Source organism: Myotis yumanensis, unplaced genomic scaffold, assembly GCF_028538775.1.
Source record: "Myotis yumanensis isolate MYYU_CA2020_CCGP unplaced genomic scaffold, mMyoYum1.0.hap1 SCAF_16, whole genome shotgun sequence".
In the NCBI taxonomy this organism is placed as follows: domain Eukaryota; kingdom Metazoa; phylum Chordata; class Mammalia; order Chiroptera; family Vespertilionidae; genus Myotis; species Myotis yumanensis.
In genome coordinates this window covers 39,099,110-39,116,855 of record NW_027223767.1, presented here as the reverse complement: position 1 = coordinate 39,116,855, position 17,746 = coordinate 39,099,110, and the positions used below count along the sequence as shown (strand labels likewise).

Sequence of the window (17,746 nt, the reverse complement as noted above, 5' to 3'; positions counted from 1 at the left end):
TCTACAGATCATTGCAGGAGCTAAAGGTCTAGTCATTTTTTTTTATTTAACAAAGGTAATCTGCAGCAGCTGGTAACCGTGGAAGTCTCTGCACAGGTTTGTGCCAAGAATATGCCTGTTTGAAGGGTTATTGTGAGTATAGGATTAAAGCTCTTTTTGTTTTGTAATAGGGTAAATTTGTTGCAAACCAGCAAGATGGGAAATGAAACACAAAGATGCAATAATGCATTATGCTTTCAGTAAACTTCTGAAGCTTAAATTTGTTAATGAAATGATACAGGTATTTTAATTTCAATCAGAAAATGTTGAAAACACTTAAAAATCTAACATTGGTAAAGTATTTCATAATCTTTATTATAAAGTTATATTTTAACCAACTAAATATCTTTGAGTAAAATTTCTAGTCAAGAATAAAATACTGTTCTAAGAAAATTATGAAAGAATCACTAGACAACTTGATTATACTAGTATGAATTAGAGAGAAGGTGGAAAGTATTAAACATTTTACCCTTATTACAAAAACTTTTTAAAGCTTAAATTTTAAGTTACTGCTTAATGAAATTTTTAGGTCCCGGCCATAATAATGATGACCGTCACATACTTAAAGATAAAATATTTAGAAAACAAATAAAACTTAATCTAAAACCATAGATAGCCCAGTCTAGGATTTCACCATAGTTCCCAAGAATTGATTGGTGTGATTTAGGACATATGGTCCTTTATGACTTTTACTATAGAAAGAAGATGACAGATCAGAAGGGAGAGTGATTATAAGCTATTCATAAGGCAAAATGCCTGCATTATAGACTTAAGATATATTGTCATTGTTGCAGTTGGAACTAAACTACCCATCAACCATTAGTTGGTCTTTTTTCTACCTGACTGATTAAAATCCTATCTTTATAGTTGTCAGGTTGACCAAGCAAGTTTTAAAAATTAATGTAAGTTTTTAAACTCCAGTTGCTGATGTTCCTTTTGCTCACTAGGGTTTTAGAAGTCTATGTATAATTGGTTTTGTCCTGTTAAATATCTGTTTAGATCTGTGGACTCCACTAGTTCCAAACTGTAACCCTGTAAGACTGCTGATTTGACATTTAGCAGTGACCATATGTGGACTGCACTGTAAATAACGTGCTTCTTGGAGCTGAATGGTGTAGCATTACTATATGGCTTTTCTCTCCAGTCTTCATTGTGTCATCTGTAGTGAGCTATAGATTTTTTGTTTTGGGAATTTTTACAACTTGTTTGCATGGGTTCACCTAGTAGCATTTGGTTTTTGCTTATAGAGTCTTTAATACACAGTCAGCAAAACTTACAATCCACTCAGGAAACTTAACCATTTTTGTCACTGTTTATATAGACTAAATGTTATAAATTGAATGTGGCTGTCAACGAAAAGAAAATTCAATGTGGAATTAATATTCATCTAGTCATTGACATAATTATATAATTTCTCTTGAGACATGATTAATATTCTATTTCTTGCTATAAAAATTTTAAATGAGCCCCATACAAAAAAGTAAATTTTTATGTGTTTTGGCAAACTCCTATTAAACAGATTGGTGGTCACTATTGCCAAAATAATTATTGTTACTTTGAATGGTATACAGCTTTATGAAGCAGAGCAGTTTCCTGGGAAAGTTTTCTACCTAATAGCTAATAAACAGAAATGTTGAGGAATGACTGAAACAATTAATAATAGGTGTTTTGTTTGTTTGTTTATTTGTTGTGTTTTCAGTATATTGGTAGTTTATAATACATTTTTCTTTCAAAGATCTTATTTAAAAATTATATCCTCACATATATTGGAGGGGAACAAAGGATAAAAATGTAGTATTTTAATTATACATTTAAGTTTGTGTATCCCCCCTCCCCCCCCCTTTTTAAATTGGTTTCAGAGAGGGAGAGAGAGATAGAAACATCAGTGATGAGAAAGAATTATTGATTGGCTGCCTCCTGCACGCCCCCCACTGGGGATCAAGCCTGCAACCTGGGCATGTGCCCTGACCGGGAATCAAACCGTGACCTACTGGTTCATAGGTTGACGTTCAACCACTGAGCCACGCAGGTTGGGCAATTATACATTTAAGTTTTGAACTAGAAAAAAAAGTTTTAAAAGCTAACTAAGGTAAAAATAGTTTGGGTTTTCAGCTCAGCTTCAGACTTTTATTTATTTTATTTTATTTTTTTAAATATACTTTATTCATTTTTTACAGAGAGGAAGGGAGAGGGATAGAGAGTTTTAGAAACATCGATGAGAGAAACACCGATCAGCTGCCTCCTGCACGCCCCCCACTGGGGATGTGCCCGCAACCAAGGTACATGCCCTTGACTGGAATCGAACCTGGGACCTTTGAGTCCGCAGGCCGACGCTCTATCCGCTGAGCCAAACCGGTTAGGGCAGCTTCAGACTTTTAAACCAGAATTAAGAACTGTTCATGCCTAATCAAAGAAAATGCCACCCTGCCACCATTTGGGAGTCTTGTTGCATAGAGAGTAACTAATAGGTTATGGAAAACTAGCTTTTTTTCTACCACCCTTGAACAAAATTTAGTTGCTTTATTAATTATTTTAAAATTAGTATTTCCCTGTAGTTCTTCCATGTGCATTGAAATTAGGCTGTCATGCCCCCTTGTTAGTCGTAAACCAGCTGTGTTAAAAAAAGAAAAAATTTCCATTTATTTTTGGTTCTATGAGATTATAATTAAATTCCCAATTACATATTATTTTAAAAAATAATACATATATTTTTAATATTTTTAAGACATATTCTCGCTTTTAGAGCGAGAGAAAGGATGAGGTAGAGAGAGAGGGAAACATGGATGTGAGAGCAAAATATCGGCTGGCTACCTCTGCATTCCCCCTACTGGGGATTGAGCCTGCAGTCCCGACATGTGCCCTGACCGGGAATCAAACCAAACTTTTGGTGCATAAGGTGACGACCAACCAAACTGAGCCACATCAGCCAGGGCCACATTATATATTTTATTTAAAAATAAAAAAACTAAAAGATAGTTTAGTCACTGTTAGTGACTGAAATAGTAATTGTTACTATTTTAGAAGTTAAATTTATTGCTCATTGCTCTTGTTATGTCTAGATTACCTGTTTGGGCTATAAATAACATCCATGAGAATAATTGGCAAAATCACAGCCCTAAACAGAGAAAGTAGATTAATTATTTTCACAGGCTGGTGATTGAATCCCTTGTTCTTTTACAGTGAAAGTTCCATGAACATTTTTATCATTTCAGATGTAGATAAGTCTGCTTTGTTCTACTTTGTATAAGGCTTCTTGGTGTGCCTTCCTGTGTTACCCATCCTTAAACCTATTGGATTTTTGACAAGTGTTTATAAAACTTTCTTTTTCTTTTTTTCTTTTTTCTTTGGTAGGAAAAGAGACCATACTGAATACTAACCCTTTCTGCAGAGTCATAGAGCTTCCTATTTTCCTCCAAAAGCAGGTAGTCTGGAATGATAGGAAAGGTCCAGATTTTCGCTATTAGTCATTCACTAAATTTAAGAAGTTGGTGGACCTAAGAAGTTCTTGGATATATGTCTGTTGTTTTTGTTGGCTTTGTTATAATCACAAGGACATAGAGTAGCATATTAATAATTTTAATATAGTTCCTGACAGTTCATTCCCTAGTCATACTTGGGAAAGTAGATTTAATTAAAGAATAGTTTTCACCTAAAGTTTTAGAAGAGAATGGCCACTACCATTTTGTATCAGTAGCTTTTTTGAGAAGGTGACAGCCATCTTGAGTGGTTTTGTAAAAGTGGTGCTACTGTGTATAACCCTAAATTTTTCTTTTTTCTCCCTTTAACATTTGCTTTTCCTTTCACTGTTGTCAGTCACAACACGCTGCTCTTGAACCTCTCAGCTGGTCTTGACTCGTGAATTTACTTATGCTTTCACTCTTTAGTATATACATTAATTGCAAGCAGTGAATTGAAAACAAGACAAAAAAAAAAAAAACGACCATTAGTGAATGGACAGTTTCTTACTTTGTGTTACATTTAACTGTTCTTTTGACAGCCCAGTTTTTAAAGCCAGGTTCGTATGGAAATGCTTTCACTCCACTTGCACTGCTTTTGGAAATAGCATACTGCTTCATCTGTCTGTTTATTTTAGTGCATTCATAATATAACACAGTCAGCATAATGTCTCATCTCCACTTAGCCAAAGATTGAGTTTTTTTAAATAAAAAAAGGGGGGCAGCAATTATTGTCAGCATGGTTTAATACCCTAAATCTCTGTGCCAAGTACAATTCTAACTTTAGCCTGTTAAAAGATTAAACAATAATTTAATCAACTACTTAATCTTAGAGTCATTCTGCTTTCTTTGTCCTTTCTGTAGTTATTTAGTTGTAGGAGTTATGATATAAAATAAAGATTTTATGTACAGGTAAGTTTATTTTCATAATCATATAATAAAGGTCTCTTTATCTTTTCATATTTTGCTAACACTGCTTGTACTAAGACTTTTATTTTTTTCTTCTTTTCTTTTTTTAAAATATATTTTTATTGACTTCAGAGGGAGAGAGAGATAGAAACATCAACGATGAGAGAGAATCATTGATCGGCTGCCTCCCGAATGCCTCACACTGGGGATCAAGCCCGAAACGCGGGCATGTGTCCTTGGCCGGAATTGAACCCAGGACCCCTCAGTCTGCAGGCCGACAATCTATCCACTGAGCCAGACCGGCCAGGGCTGTACTAAGACTTTTAATTGTTACTTACTTTCTTTACAATGAAGTTATTTATAAATACTTAGGCACTCAGTACTGGTTAAGGGGATGCTTTTCCCGACATTTCATTTGAGAGGAGAGAAGGGAAGAAGAAGCAGCAGTGTTAGATTAAGTGTTTGTGATGTTTAATAACAGAAGTTATCACCTCGGCAGCATTTTCTAATTCTTTCAGTTCCTAGCAAAAAAATTTCTAGTGACCTTTTGTGTATCATAATGATTTAGTGTGTGTGTGTATTTTTTAAAGCAGTAGTATCTTTTGTTTTAGAAACAAGTTTTTCATTACCTTTTTAAAAAATATATTTTTATTGATTTCAGAGAGGAAGTGAGAGGGAAATGAAGAAATCAGTGATGAGAGAGAATCATCGATCCGCTGCCTCCTGCATGCCCCACTCTGGGGATTGAGCCCACAACTTAGGCATGTACCTCAACTGGGAATAGAACCATGACCTCCTTGTTCATAGGTTGATGCTAAACCACTAAGCCATGCCAGCCAGGCTCATTATCTTTTGCTTCATTTTTGTTTTTATAAAAGTCTCCTGATCTCTTTCTTTCTTTTTTTTTTTTTTTTAAATTGACTTTTTATTTATTTATTTTTAATATATTTTATTGATTTTTTACAGAGAGGAAGGGAGAGGGATAGAGAATTAGAAACATCGATGGGAGAGAAACATCGATCAGCTGCCTCTTGCACACTTCCTACTGGGGATGTGCCCGCAACCAAGGTACATGCCCTTGGCCGGAATCGAACCTGGGACCCCTCAGTCCGCAGGCTGACGCTCTATCCACTGAGCCAAACCGGTCAGGGCTAAATTGACTTTTTAGAGAGAGGGCAACATGAATGTGATAGGAAAACATCAATCAGCTGCCTCCTGCATGCTCCCTACTGGGGATTGAGCCCGGTATGTGCCCTGACTTGGAATGGAACCAGCAACTTTCAGTGCATGGTGTGATGCCCAACCAACTGAGCTGCACAGGCCAGGGCTCTCCTGATCTCTTTTTCCTCCATCAATGAAGTAATCAGCTGCTCAGCCCTGTTTTCCAGTTTGTATGCTGTCATAAACTTATAGAAGGAAATTGTCCTTTATAAAAAAAACACAAAAAACATTGGGGAGCCTTAATCTTCCTCTTCTTTCTGTCAGAGAAGGTAACCATACAATAATTTTTTCTTTCCTCTATAACTCCAAAGAATATTTTATCATTGATATGGAGCTAAAGATAAAAAGCAGTTTCATATGAGATGTTTGATTTTTATATAGAGATTTATGGTTTTGTTAGCTTTATAAATTGATTTCAGGAAATAATGAGGTTATTTTCAAATGGTGATACCAGATTAGTACTTTAAATTAACTTTAGTAGATATAGAACTCTTTTAAAATAATTTTTAAGTGTCTTCCTCTGGATAAGCAGCATCTTTTTATCTGACACAGTTAATGGTTATTTTAGCTTTGTCTCTATACTGGACAGTATTTGTAAAAACAAAGAATTGGACAAAGGAATGCAGAGGTTTCTAAGATCTTGACTCCTTACACAAAAGCTGACATTTAATTGTTGTTTCTGGTGTCTTTTCATACAATTTACATTGAAATACCTTTTCAGGTGTGCTTCTAGGTAGATGAGACATTATGTATATTGGTTTTTTCCCCCCTACATGCACTAATGGTTCTTTACTGTTAACTTATTGCTAGGCCTGTTTCATTCTAACATTTTAGCATTTTTGTTAGATTACATGTTGAAATGCATCACTCAGTCTGTGCTTGAGCTCATTTTATTTTTCTGTTTAATCAATTTAATTTCTTGTTTTACTAACCTCACTGTTTTTTCGGTTTAATATTGGCTGCATGCTAGTTAAATATTTACATTTTATATATATATAAAAACCAATCAAGTCTAGCCTGGATTTTGCTCTGATTGTGTTTTCATTTCTAGTGGTGGGGCAGTCTTACACTTACAACTTACTTTGTACCATGAAAGCCTGACACACAAACAAAATAACTAAACACAACATAGATTTTCTTTAAAAAAAAAAAATAATAATCTTAAAGTGGTGCTGTCTAGGTGGTGGATATGATTGTATAAGTACCTTGATTTTATGCTTTTTTAATGTTAGTTTTGAACTTCATAAGTGTATTCTTCCCTCTTTACCCCTTCCCGTTTTTCTCCTTTTTAAAACGTTATGTACAAAAGTTGCCCAGCACACCATCAGAAAGGACCTTACCCCCTATATTATTTTCATATGAAATACTAGCCAGCATTTCTTTTTACATTAATGTCCCTTTATTGGGCACATTTACCCCCTATTATTAGCACCTTTTTGCATGCATATATGTAGACTTATCTCTTGCTCATCACCTGTTTAATTGTCACTAGGAAGGGAAGAATATATTATTGGAATATTTTTGGTTTGTCTTTCTGTTCTGTCTGTCAGGATAATATTGGACATCGCTTACTCCAGAAACATGGGTGGAAGCTGGGCCAGGGATTGGGAAAATCTCTTCAGGGTAAGTTTTTTAAATGTACAAAAAAGAAAGAAAGAAAACAGTGTTTCTGATGCAGATCTTGTGCCTGAATATATTTGTTGTCCTTTTTAAAAAGCTGTTTGTTTCTTCCCCCTCTTCCTCCCCTCCCCTCCACTCCCCGCCCCTGGAATAGTCTGTTTCTCTTATAACAGTATTTTAAGTCACTATTAAGCTAATAATTTGTAAGAGTAAGCTGCTGTGTCATGAATACTTTCTGGTCAAAAATATTGTGTATGGCTCCACCTGTTTTAAGTTTTTTTTGGTGGAAGTAGTCAGTGAGTTGAATAAAAGAAATACGTAGTAGCAGGGTATGCTTTGTGTTATTTAGTGATGTTGTATTGTGGCTTCAGTATTTTAAAGAGAACCATTCAATAGCAGGTTTTAATTTTTGTGCTACCCTGCCTCTCCCTCGTTCTCCCCGTAGCTGGTTATTGCCTTGGCTCTTTTTCTCTGCAGTCATAGTCTATGTAGTAGTAGAGAGAAAATTAACCCATTTTATCTATACTAATAAAAGGGTAATATGCAAATTGGTCAGGATGCCCTCACAGACCGAACAGCAGGCTACGTGGGGCAACAGGCCGGCAGGGGGGTTAGTGAAGGATGATCAAATGACTGAACAGCCCGCTGCATGGGGGCGATCAGGCTGGCGGGGGAGGGGGGCAGTGAGGGGTGACCAGGCTGGCAGGCAGATGTGGTTAGGGGTGATCAGGCTGTCAGGGGGTCAGTTAGGGGTGATCAGGCAGGCAGGCAGGTGGGCAGTTAGGAGCCAGCAGTCCTGGATTGTGAGAGGGATGTTCGACTGGCAGTTTAGGCCCGATCCCTGGCATCGGGCCTAAACCAGCAGTCGGACATACCCCAAGGAGTCCCGGGTTAGAGAGGGTGCAGGCGGGCTGAGGGGACACCCCCCACCCCCACCCCTGTGCACAGATTTCATGCACTGGGCCTCTAGTATGAAACATAAATGGAAATAGAGGTTTCCTATGGTTCTCTGAGCAGAGAGGCCAGTTCTCAGGTTCCGATCAGACTGTAGAAAATGGATGGCTTAAAGTTTCCATTGCATTTATTTTTTATTTTAACTATGCTAATCATTTGGATAAAAACAAAATACTTAATATTTCTACTTCTGAGTTTTTGCTAGTTGGAAACCAGCCAACTTGATACACCTTTTTTTGCTCTCTGACATTCAAGAGCTATTGTTTATTCTTTGTTTTTGTTTTATTGTTTGCACATGTGAACAATACCTCAGAAATGATGGAGAATCATTGTACTTCTATATCTGAAAGGGATCTTTGGGGAGAGGTGTGCTACTGTTGACAATTTTTTTGCATTTTGGAAATAGATTTCCGTAATTTGAATGGGAAGTCTTAATCAACGTGTGTGTGTGTGTGTGTGTGTGTGTGTGTGTGTGAACGACTCAGAGGAATTATGACTAGGGAAGACTTCATAGTGAAGTCTTAAGGAGGGAGGATAATAGCTATTACCAAATACAAGATGATTACATTTGGCAAAGAGTAGGTATGGCTGGCTGGATCAGAGAATGCCCATGGGACAGTGGATTTTTATACCTTTTTTTTAGCATAATCTTCACAATTTGTTTAAAAGTTGAACCTTAATATATAAAGGGGAGGAAGAGAAACTACAGTTGTTTTGGTTGAAGTAAAGTTCTAGGTTGCCAGGACTATTTTGGAAACCATAACTAGAGGGCAGTAATGGGAAATTTGTTCAAATAGGCACAAATCTAGTACTGGTCGAGTGTTTACTATGTGCTAAGCACTTAACAGATATGTCATTTAATTCTTAAAACAAGTCTGTGAGATAATTACTGTTGTTCCCATTTTGCAGAACAAGAAACTGAGGTTTAGAGTTGCCAAAGAATAAGCAATCAGTAAATGACAATATCAGAATTCAAATTTTGGTCTTTCTGACTCCATAACTCACACTGTTAACTCTACACTGAATGTAAAAGCCTTTAAGGCCTCTCCAATTTGGAACTTTATTTTGTAAGCCAAGGGCAATTTTTTAAAAATATATATCTTTATTGATTTCAGAGAGGAAGGGAGAGAGATAGAAATATCAGAGATGAGAGAGAATCATTGATCGGCTGCCTCCTGCATGTCCCCTACTGGGGATTGATTGAGCCCTCAACCCAGGCATGTGCCCTGACCGGGAATTGAACCGTGACCTCCTGGTTCATAGGCTGACGCTCAACCACTGAGCCACCACATTTGGGCAAGAGCAATTTTTGATCAGAGGAAAGGTATAGACTTTATAGCAAGAAATATTAAAGATAATGTAATCAAGATTTATTTTACAGATGAAGTAATTTAGGTTTAAGGTTCCAAAATATGTTAGAGATAGTGCTGAAACCAATTCCAAATTTTCTGATATTTGAGCTGTTCTTTCAATTATACCAACCAGAACATTTGCGTTACAAGTTAAATACTAATCCGGTCAAAGTATGTCTGAAGATGAAAATGGAAAACCATTTAGAATATTGTTTGGGTTTGAGTTAAGGGTCTAAGATATAGTGATAGCAATGGAAATGGAAAGGGAGGTATAAATATAAAGGATAATAACACAAATCAACTATGAAGCACAGTGTACAGTCAATTTATATATGTCTAATTAGCAAAACCTGTTCCCTGGGTTTAGTGTAAATCTTTTTTTTTTTAAATCCTCACCCAAGGACATTTTTTCCATTGATTTTTTAGAGAGAATGGAAGGGAGGGAGGGAGAGAGAGAAAGAGAAGCACCAATGTGTGAGAGAGACAGAGAGAGAGAGAGAGAGTAATCAATTGGTGGCCTCGGGAATCAAACCCTCGATCCTTCATTGCACAGGCCAACGCTCTAACCATTTATCCACACAGGTCAGGGCTAGGGTTAATCCTTTGTAATAAGGATTTATTAAATATTTACAGAGTGTTCATGGATTACCTAACTTGAAGTCGTCTTTGTGGTGGGTATCATTCCTATTTTACAGATAAGGAAACTGACAGCCTGAGCAATACTAAAGACTAGAATAGCCCTAACTGGTTTGGCTCAGTGGATAGAGCATCGGCCTGCGGACTGAAGGGTCCCAGGTTCGATTCTGGTCAGGTACATGTACCTTGGTTGCAGGCACATTCCCAGTAGGGGGTGTGCAGGAGGCAGCTGATCAATGTTCCTCTCTCATCGATGTTTCTAACTCTCTATCCTTCTTCCCGCCTCTCTGTAAAAAATCAATAAAATATATATTTTTTAAAAAAGAGTAGTATAATTGTGCCAAGCCCTATGCTATAATTAATATGCTCTAATGGATATAAATTCTGTTTCCCAGAAAGATGTGATGGTGGTGAGAAATTCAGGTACTACAGAACTGAAATATGCAGTAGTTAATTCTGGCCCAAAACATTGGAGATAGCTTTGAATATGATATTTTTACCTTAGGGCACTTGAAGCAGTCGTTTGTATTCTTCATGATTAATATAAATTTGTATATATTCATTAGCAACTTGAGGCTAGATTGAGCAGTAAGAACCTTGCCCTCATTTTTAGGGATGGTTGGTAATTGGTCTCTAGGGAAAAAGAAAATACTGTGATTTCCTCACTTACATTTTTCTTATACTTTACTAGAGGCCTGGTGCACGGGGTAAGGTCCCTAGGCCTAGCCAGCCATCAGGGTCGATCTGTGGGATGACCAGCGGGGCAATTTGGGGATCCCCACTTGCACCTGCCTTGGCTGGCTTGGGGCCTGCAGGCTGGGGGCAGCTCCTGTGTTGAGCATCTGCCCCCTGGTGGTCAGTGCAGGTTATTCTGTCGGTTGGTCAATTTGCATATTAGGCTTTTATTATATAGGTTCTTTCTTTTTTGTGGCATTTTTATGCTCTACTTTGTATAATTTATATTTATGTATCTCTTAACCTTCATTAGACTATAAACTCCTAAATGATAATTGCTATTCATTTACATGTATCTGTTGTTGCTTTTCATGTTTTTTATTCTGCATACATTTATTGAATCCTTAGAATGTGCCAGATCCGTACTAATTCTTAGAAGTTCAAGGATTAATATATAGCCTCTGCCCTCCAGAGGCTCATGTCTAACAGGGAGACAAATGTAACAAATAAATGGAGTGCAGTATAGTTGTGAAGTTAAAGGTACAGTGGGGGCTTCAGAGCAGATTGAACATGTGGAATTTCAATTTATTTCTTGAATGATTTAACAAGTGAAAAAATCACAGAATGTGAGAATAAGGAAGCAAGCAACTACATCACAACTTTTTTAGTAGATACATGGAATCTTCTCATTCTTCCATATAGAAGCACTAATGTTTTAAAGTAGGGTCAAATGTAAACATGAAAAGAACACAAAGTAAAAAGTGTATTTTATAAGAAATTTATTTTATTAATGAAAAAGGCTAAAATTTCCATTAGAATGGCTACCAAAATATGACAAACAAGTTACATATTTAGAGAAGAGGACAGGGCGTGAAGCAGGACATTTCATTCTATAAAGCCTTTGCTTTTTAAATTATAGCTATACAAATTCTATTCAGTGGTGACATAAATGAGATGTTTAATTTGTATATTTCAAATTAATATTTATTAGTAAGCATTCACCTATTTTGAGGGGGGGATAGAAATAGAAATAACTTCTTGATAGAATCTGTTCCTTTGGTTTGCATAGTTGTAAGTGTTGGGTTGAATTGAATGGAGATGATTACTCATAAGAAAGTCTAAAGACTGGATTTGATCTTTCTCTGCTATTTGAAACATCTTTTTCCCCATACAAAGATGTGTGGGAACATTGTTAATTTTATTCCCTTAGTTCAGGCACACAGGAATTAAAATTTGGAGGCATTTCTTAGGGGCTAGCTAATCTGTTTGAATCCCAAAATTTTTCATTGTAAGCACCAGAGACTTTAAAGTACAGCTAGAAACTGGAGAAAGACAAGGAGTGATAGAAAATTATTAATATTTTAAGAATACTTTAGAATTTTGGTTCTCTATAAACATTGAGCTCTTTGAAAAGAAGAATTAGGTTTTATTCATCATTTACTTCCATCTCCATGGTAGCAGGTATAGAATAAACACTCAATAACTCATAAATCTATTCATTTAAATACAAGAGAGCTCTGGCCGGTGTGGCTTAATTGGTTGGAGCATAGTCCTGTAAACAAAAAGGTCATGGGTTCAATTCCCAGTCAGGACAAGTACAGGAGGCAACCAATAGATGTTTCTCACATCAATGTCTGTCTGTCTCTCTCTCTCTCTCTTTCTCTCTTTCCCCATCCCTCTCTCCTCCACCGTCACCCCTCCCTCCTCTAAAATCAATAAAAATTCTATATAATAAAAGGGTAATATGCAAATAGACCGAATGGCAGAACAACTGAACAACCAATCAAAGCATAATATGCTAATGATATACTAAGGCTGCTCAACTGCTCGCTATGACGTGCACTGACCACCAGGGGGCAGATGCTCCGACCAGTAGGTTAGCTTGCTGCAGGGGTTTGGCCAATTAGGACTGAGCGAGATGGGCTGGACATACCCTGGAGCCCTCCCATGGTCCCTCCCTGGCCTGATCGGTGGGATCCCTCAGCCTGGCCTGCACCCTCTTGCATGACCCCTCGGGGGATGTCAGAGAGCCTGTTTCAGCCCAATCCCGCAGGCCACTCCCTTTGGGAGGGCGCCAGACGCAGGGCTCATGGCTGGTGAGTGCAGCTGTAGGAGTGCAAGCCTCTCCTGATCTGGGCTGATTGGGCACGAGCCTGCAGCAGGCACTGTGGGGCTGGGATGAGCGGAAACAGCAAGTAGAAGCTGCAGACAGCGGCGTTGGACTGCGGGTTTCGGCCTGATCCCTGCAGGCCACCCAGAGGGACCCCACCAGTGCACGAATTCGTGCTCCGGGCCTCTAGTAATAATGATAAAATAAAATACAAGAGATTTTCTTTTTAGTTGTGGTAAAAAAAAAATAATGTAAAATTACCATCTTAACCATATATTTTTGTTCTTTTAAAGACTAGTTTATTGATTTTTAGAGAGGGAGGAAGGGAGAGGGAAAGAGAGAGCAACATCAATTGGCTGCCTCCTGTACATCCCCCACCGGGGCGTGGAATCAGGGATCGAGCCCACAACCTAGGCATGTGCCCTTGACCTGGGAATGGAACTGGCAATCTCCTGGTGCATGGATGATGCCCAACTAACTGAGCCACATGGGCCAGGGCCATCTTAACCATTTTTTAAAAAATATATTTTTATTGATTTCAGAGAGGAAGGGAGAAGGGAGAGAGAGAGAGAAATATCATTGATGAAAGAGAATCATTGATCGGCTGTCTCCTGCACCCCCCCTACTGGGGATCGAGCTGGCAACTCCAGGCATGTGCCTTTGACCGCATGTGCAATTGACCGGAATCAAACCTGGGACCCTTCAGTCCACAAGCTGACATTCTATCCACTGAGCCAAACCAGCTAGCGCCGTCTTAACCATTTTTAAATTCACATTGTTGAGCAAAGCCCATCTGTTTTGAATGGCTAGTACAGTGTCTTCACCCTTCAAGATGAATGGAACCCTTATTCTGTTGCAACAATAAGGGCTGATTTTAATTGTCTTATAAATGGCTCTTTATTTTTTTTAGTGTCATATTCTACAGTGTACAGGCATTGTGCTGGTTTCTCTTACATAACTCTTTCTGTAATAACCACATGATTTGACCTAGAATATAGCCACATTTATGGCACATTGAGATAACTCATGACAGATTTTTTTCATTGAACCAATCCTTTGCTATAAATAACCACAGAAGAAAATCTTGTTGTTCTAGTGAAAATGATAATGCCACCTTAGTTTTGCACAGACTAGTCAATGCATAGAATTTCTAGACTCATGACTTTTTAAGTTCTTTGTGTTTACTAGTTTACTGTTAACTTTCAGTTTTGTTTTTTTTTTTATTTTAGGGCTCTAACATCTTTAACATTTAAACCTGATATCTTCAGGATATTTTGTTAACATTTAACATTATTTTGACCCAGGCAAGGTTGTTGCAAAGAGTGCCAGTTCTTGAGACTACAGTGCAGATATCTTGTCACTAGATAGATTGGGGAATAGGGCATGCTGACTCAGGAATGACATTATCTGTGGCAAGATAGAAAATTGTACTGTATAAAGTGGGTTTATTTTTGTACTTGAATTTCCCTTATAATTCAGCTTTTGTTCTTCCTTAGTGTTTATTAAAATATTTCAAAAGTTAAAAAAGTAAGAATGGGGTCTGATATTATTTTATATCTCATTCTGTTTACAAGGTTCAATCAATAAGACAACCAACAAATATTTATTGAGCTAATAATATATTTTAGCTATATCAGCTATTACTATCATAAGCCATGGATAGAGTAGATCAGACATCATTCTTGCCCTCAGGGTTACTTTGCTTTTTATTTTTATTCCTTTAATTAATTTTAGAGAGAGAAAGGGGGAGAGACACAGACAGAAAGACAGACATCTGTTTGTTGTTCCACCTATTTATGCATTCATTAGTTGATTCTTGTATATGCCCTGTCTGGAGATTAAATCCACAACCTTGGCATATAGGGACAACACGCTAACTAACTGAGCTACCTGGCCAGAGCAAGTCTTGTGTTTTTTATTGTTGTTATTCCTCACCCGAGGATATTTTTTCCATTGATATTTAGAGAGAATGGGAGGGAGAGGCAGAGAGAGAGAGAGAGAGACATCAATGTGAGAGAGAGACATCCATTGGTTGCCTCTTGCACTCACCTGACCCGGGCTGGGGATTGAACCTGCAGCCCACCAGGTATATGCCCTTGCCCAAGAATCAAACCTAAGACCCTGCAGTGCTCGGGCCAATACTATAACCACGGAGCCACACAGGCCAGGACCAAGTCTTATTTTTTAATTACTGTACACCTTTGAAGATTTCTTAAGGCTAGAGACCATGTGTAGATCACTAATCAGTTGTGAAAGTTTATTCTTATATTCTTATTTATTAATTATTGTATTATTTTCCATACGAACAACTGTAAAGCTACTTTTGCCCCACTGTGTATTTATACCTGAATGAGTTTGAGACCCATTATGAACATGTTCGTTCTCTTGAGTCAACAAATATTTTTTAATTAAATGCCCCTCTATCCTAGAAACTGTGTCAGTTATTTAGGATACAAACATAAGTAAAACTGAGAGCATAAAAGTGTTTAACCAAGGACCTAACATTGTTTTTCCCTCTCCCCTAAGTCTCATGTTTTGGATTATTTACTCTGAAAGTTTATTATTAAATTGATTTTTCCATTTAAAAAATAAATTGATCTTAGCATAATGGTTAGCATGAGACAGCCTTCAGTGAGGTGATATAATTTTTCACCAAAACAGTCCTAACTGGAGTAAAAGTATATTTCCTTTAGGTGGTTTTTATTTTTTTAATTGAAAGTGCTCCTGAATTCCCTTTATTACCTCTCCCAAGGTTTGACTATCTTATGTCATCCCTGGGTGAGATATCCTTTCCTGGTTTAACATTCTGATTCCATAATACTAAAGTCTTTTTGCCCCTTCTCTGTCCCTGTTCATTGACATAATAGATTATATGATTAAACTTGAGCTACCTTATCCTAGAAAGCAGCTCTGATACTTTGGAAAGATGAAAGGATGGAGATTCCTGCAGGTCATAGTTAAACTGTGCCCTTAGAAAACATCTATATTTGCCCAGCCGGCGTTGCTCAGTGGTTGAGCATCAACCCATGCATTCTATCTCTATCTCCCTTTCCCTTCCTCTCTCTGAAATCAATAAAAGAAAGAAAGAAAGAAAGAAAACATCTGTATTTGAAAATCAAATTAATCTAGTTGTTGTATAGATCACTAAATAGGCTATGGCAAGAATATAATTAGTTTTTTAGTACTGGAAAATTTGAATTCTGTTTTGATTTGGAAGTCTCTTTTTTCTTTTTCTCCCCCCCCCCCTTTTTTTTTAAAGTAGGGAATAATTAATGTGCCTGGTGTTTTCAGTTAATGTTTATTGAGAGGTAGCATTTATTATGTTACAGTTATCTCAGTGATGCTAAAAGTAATCATTGTTTTTATGCTATGAAGACTATCAGTTTCAAGAGAAGTTTGCAAAAGTGAAGCTTTGTTTTGGACATAGATGTACCCTTTTTTACTCAGTGTTTCTCAAAATTGTATGTAATCACTATTTTAATAAATGAAATTATATTTAAATGCACTAACATATAGCTTACTCTAGAGACCTATTTTTAATAGTTTTGCAAGTCAGAGAATAGTCATCCTAGTTTTGTGTTACTCTTGATTTTCACATGTGTATTTACGTCGCTTAAAGTAAGAAAAAATAGATTTAAAGATGTTAGCTCAGTTTTATCAATTTAATGGCCTTTTAGAAGTAGATTTACTTTATTTGGTTGCTTTTATACTTTTGCTTTATTAGGATTAGACTTTAAAAACAATTTTAAACATCTTTAAAGGACAATTTCAAACATTTTTAAGCCTTCGAGTCATGTATGCATTGGCTCCACAAATGTTCTGTGTCTCTCTCCCACTCCTCATGCCAGAAGTTTAAAGTGGTAATATTAGCCGAAACCGGTTTGGCTCAGTGGATAGAGCGTCGGCCTGCGGACTGAAGGGTCCCAGGTTCTATTCCGGTCAAGGGCATGTACCTGGGTTGCGGGCACATCCCCAGTGGGAGATGTGCAGGAGGCAGCTGATCGATGTTTCTCTCCCATTGATGTTTCTAACTATCTATCTCTCTCCCTTCCTCTCTGTAAAAAAATCAATAAAATATATTTTTAAAAAAATAAAAAATAAAAAAAAATAAAGTGGTAATATTAAATATTTGTAATAAATATTTGTTGTTGAATGAATCTTAGTAAGTGGAAAGGCAGTAGAGATAAATTATGTTCTTACATCTGTTGACTATCCAACCAGTTTTTAATCACTTTGGAAGCTTCATTTCTAATTTATTTCTATAGGAAGCCATGTGCCTTCAACGTAGGTGATTACCAGATTTTGGTTGTCCTTTAATATGTTTTTCCCAGTTGTTCTATTCCTGGATTTTGTCTCTTTAAGAGTCGTGTTTCTCAAAAGAAAAAAAATAGTATTTCTCTACATCCCAGGTCTTTGGGGCCAATTTTGAAGATTGGTATATCTTTAACTGTTTTAAAATCAAAACTAATTCATGAGGGATGGTTCTCAGAAACAGAGGGCAATCAAAGGATTTTTATTTTGGCCTTACTCTCCAGTTATAAATCATATACCTTTATATTTTAGCAAGAGATGCATATATGAACATTTAGCATTTTTGTCACTGTAGAAGTAAAACTGCCTTTTAAAATAGAGAAAGTACAATTCTCGTTGGTCAATAAAACATGATTTAAAGTTTTTTCTCTTCAAAAAAATTTTATTGAGATACATTATATTAGTTCTAGGTGTACAATATAATTTTATATCTGTATATATATTTAAAGTTTTTATTTAAAAAT

At 36.9% G+C, this 17,746-nt stretch overlaps 1 protein-coding gene across 6 annotated transcripts in view; it reads left to right on the top strand.

The window, feature by feature from the left end:
* The window catches only part of GPATCH8 (G-patch domain containing 8), a 76,341-nt gene that overhangs the window by 24,899 nt on the left and 33,696 nt on the right, over positions 1-17,746 (top strand). For 5 of the 6 annotated variants that reach the window (XM_070394161.1, XM_070394158.1, XM_070394160.1 and 2 more), the window contains 2 exons: positions 4,037-4,054; positions 7,175-7,247. Coding sequence is in view for 1 of the 6 variants with exons in the window: in XM_070394156.1 (XP_070250257.1) it covers positions 7,175-7,247 (73 nt within the window). In the remaining 5 variants the exon portion in view is untranslated. The remainder of the gene's footprint in view (positions 1-4,036; positions 4,055-7,174; positions 7,248-17,746) is intronic. The other variant, XM_070394156.1, reaches the window with a different exon arrangement.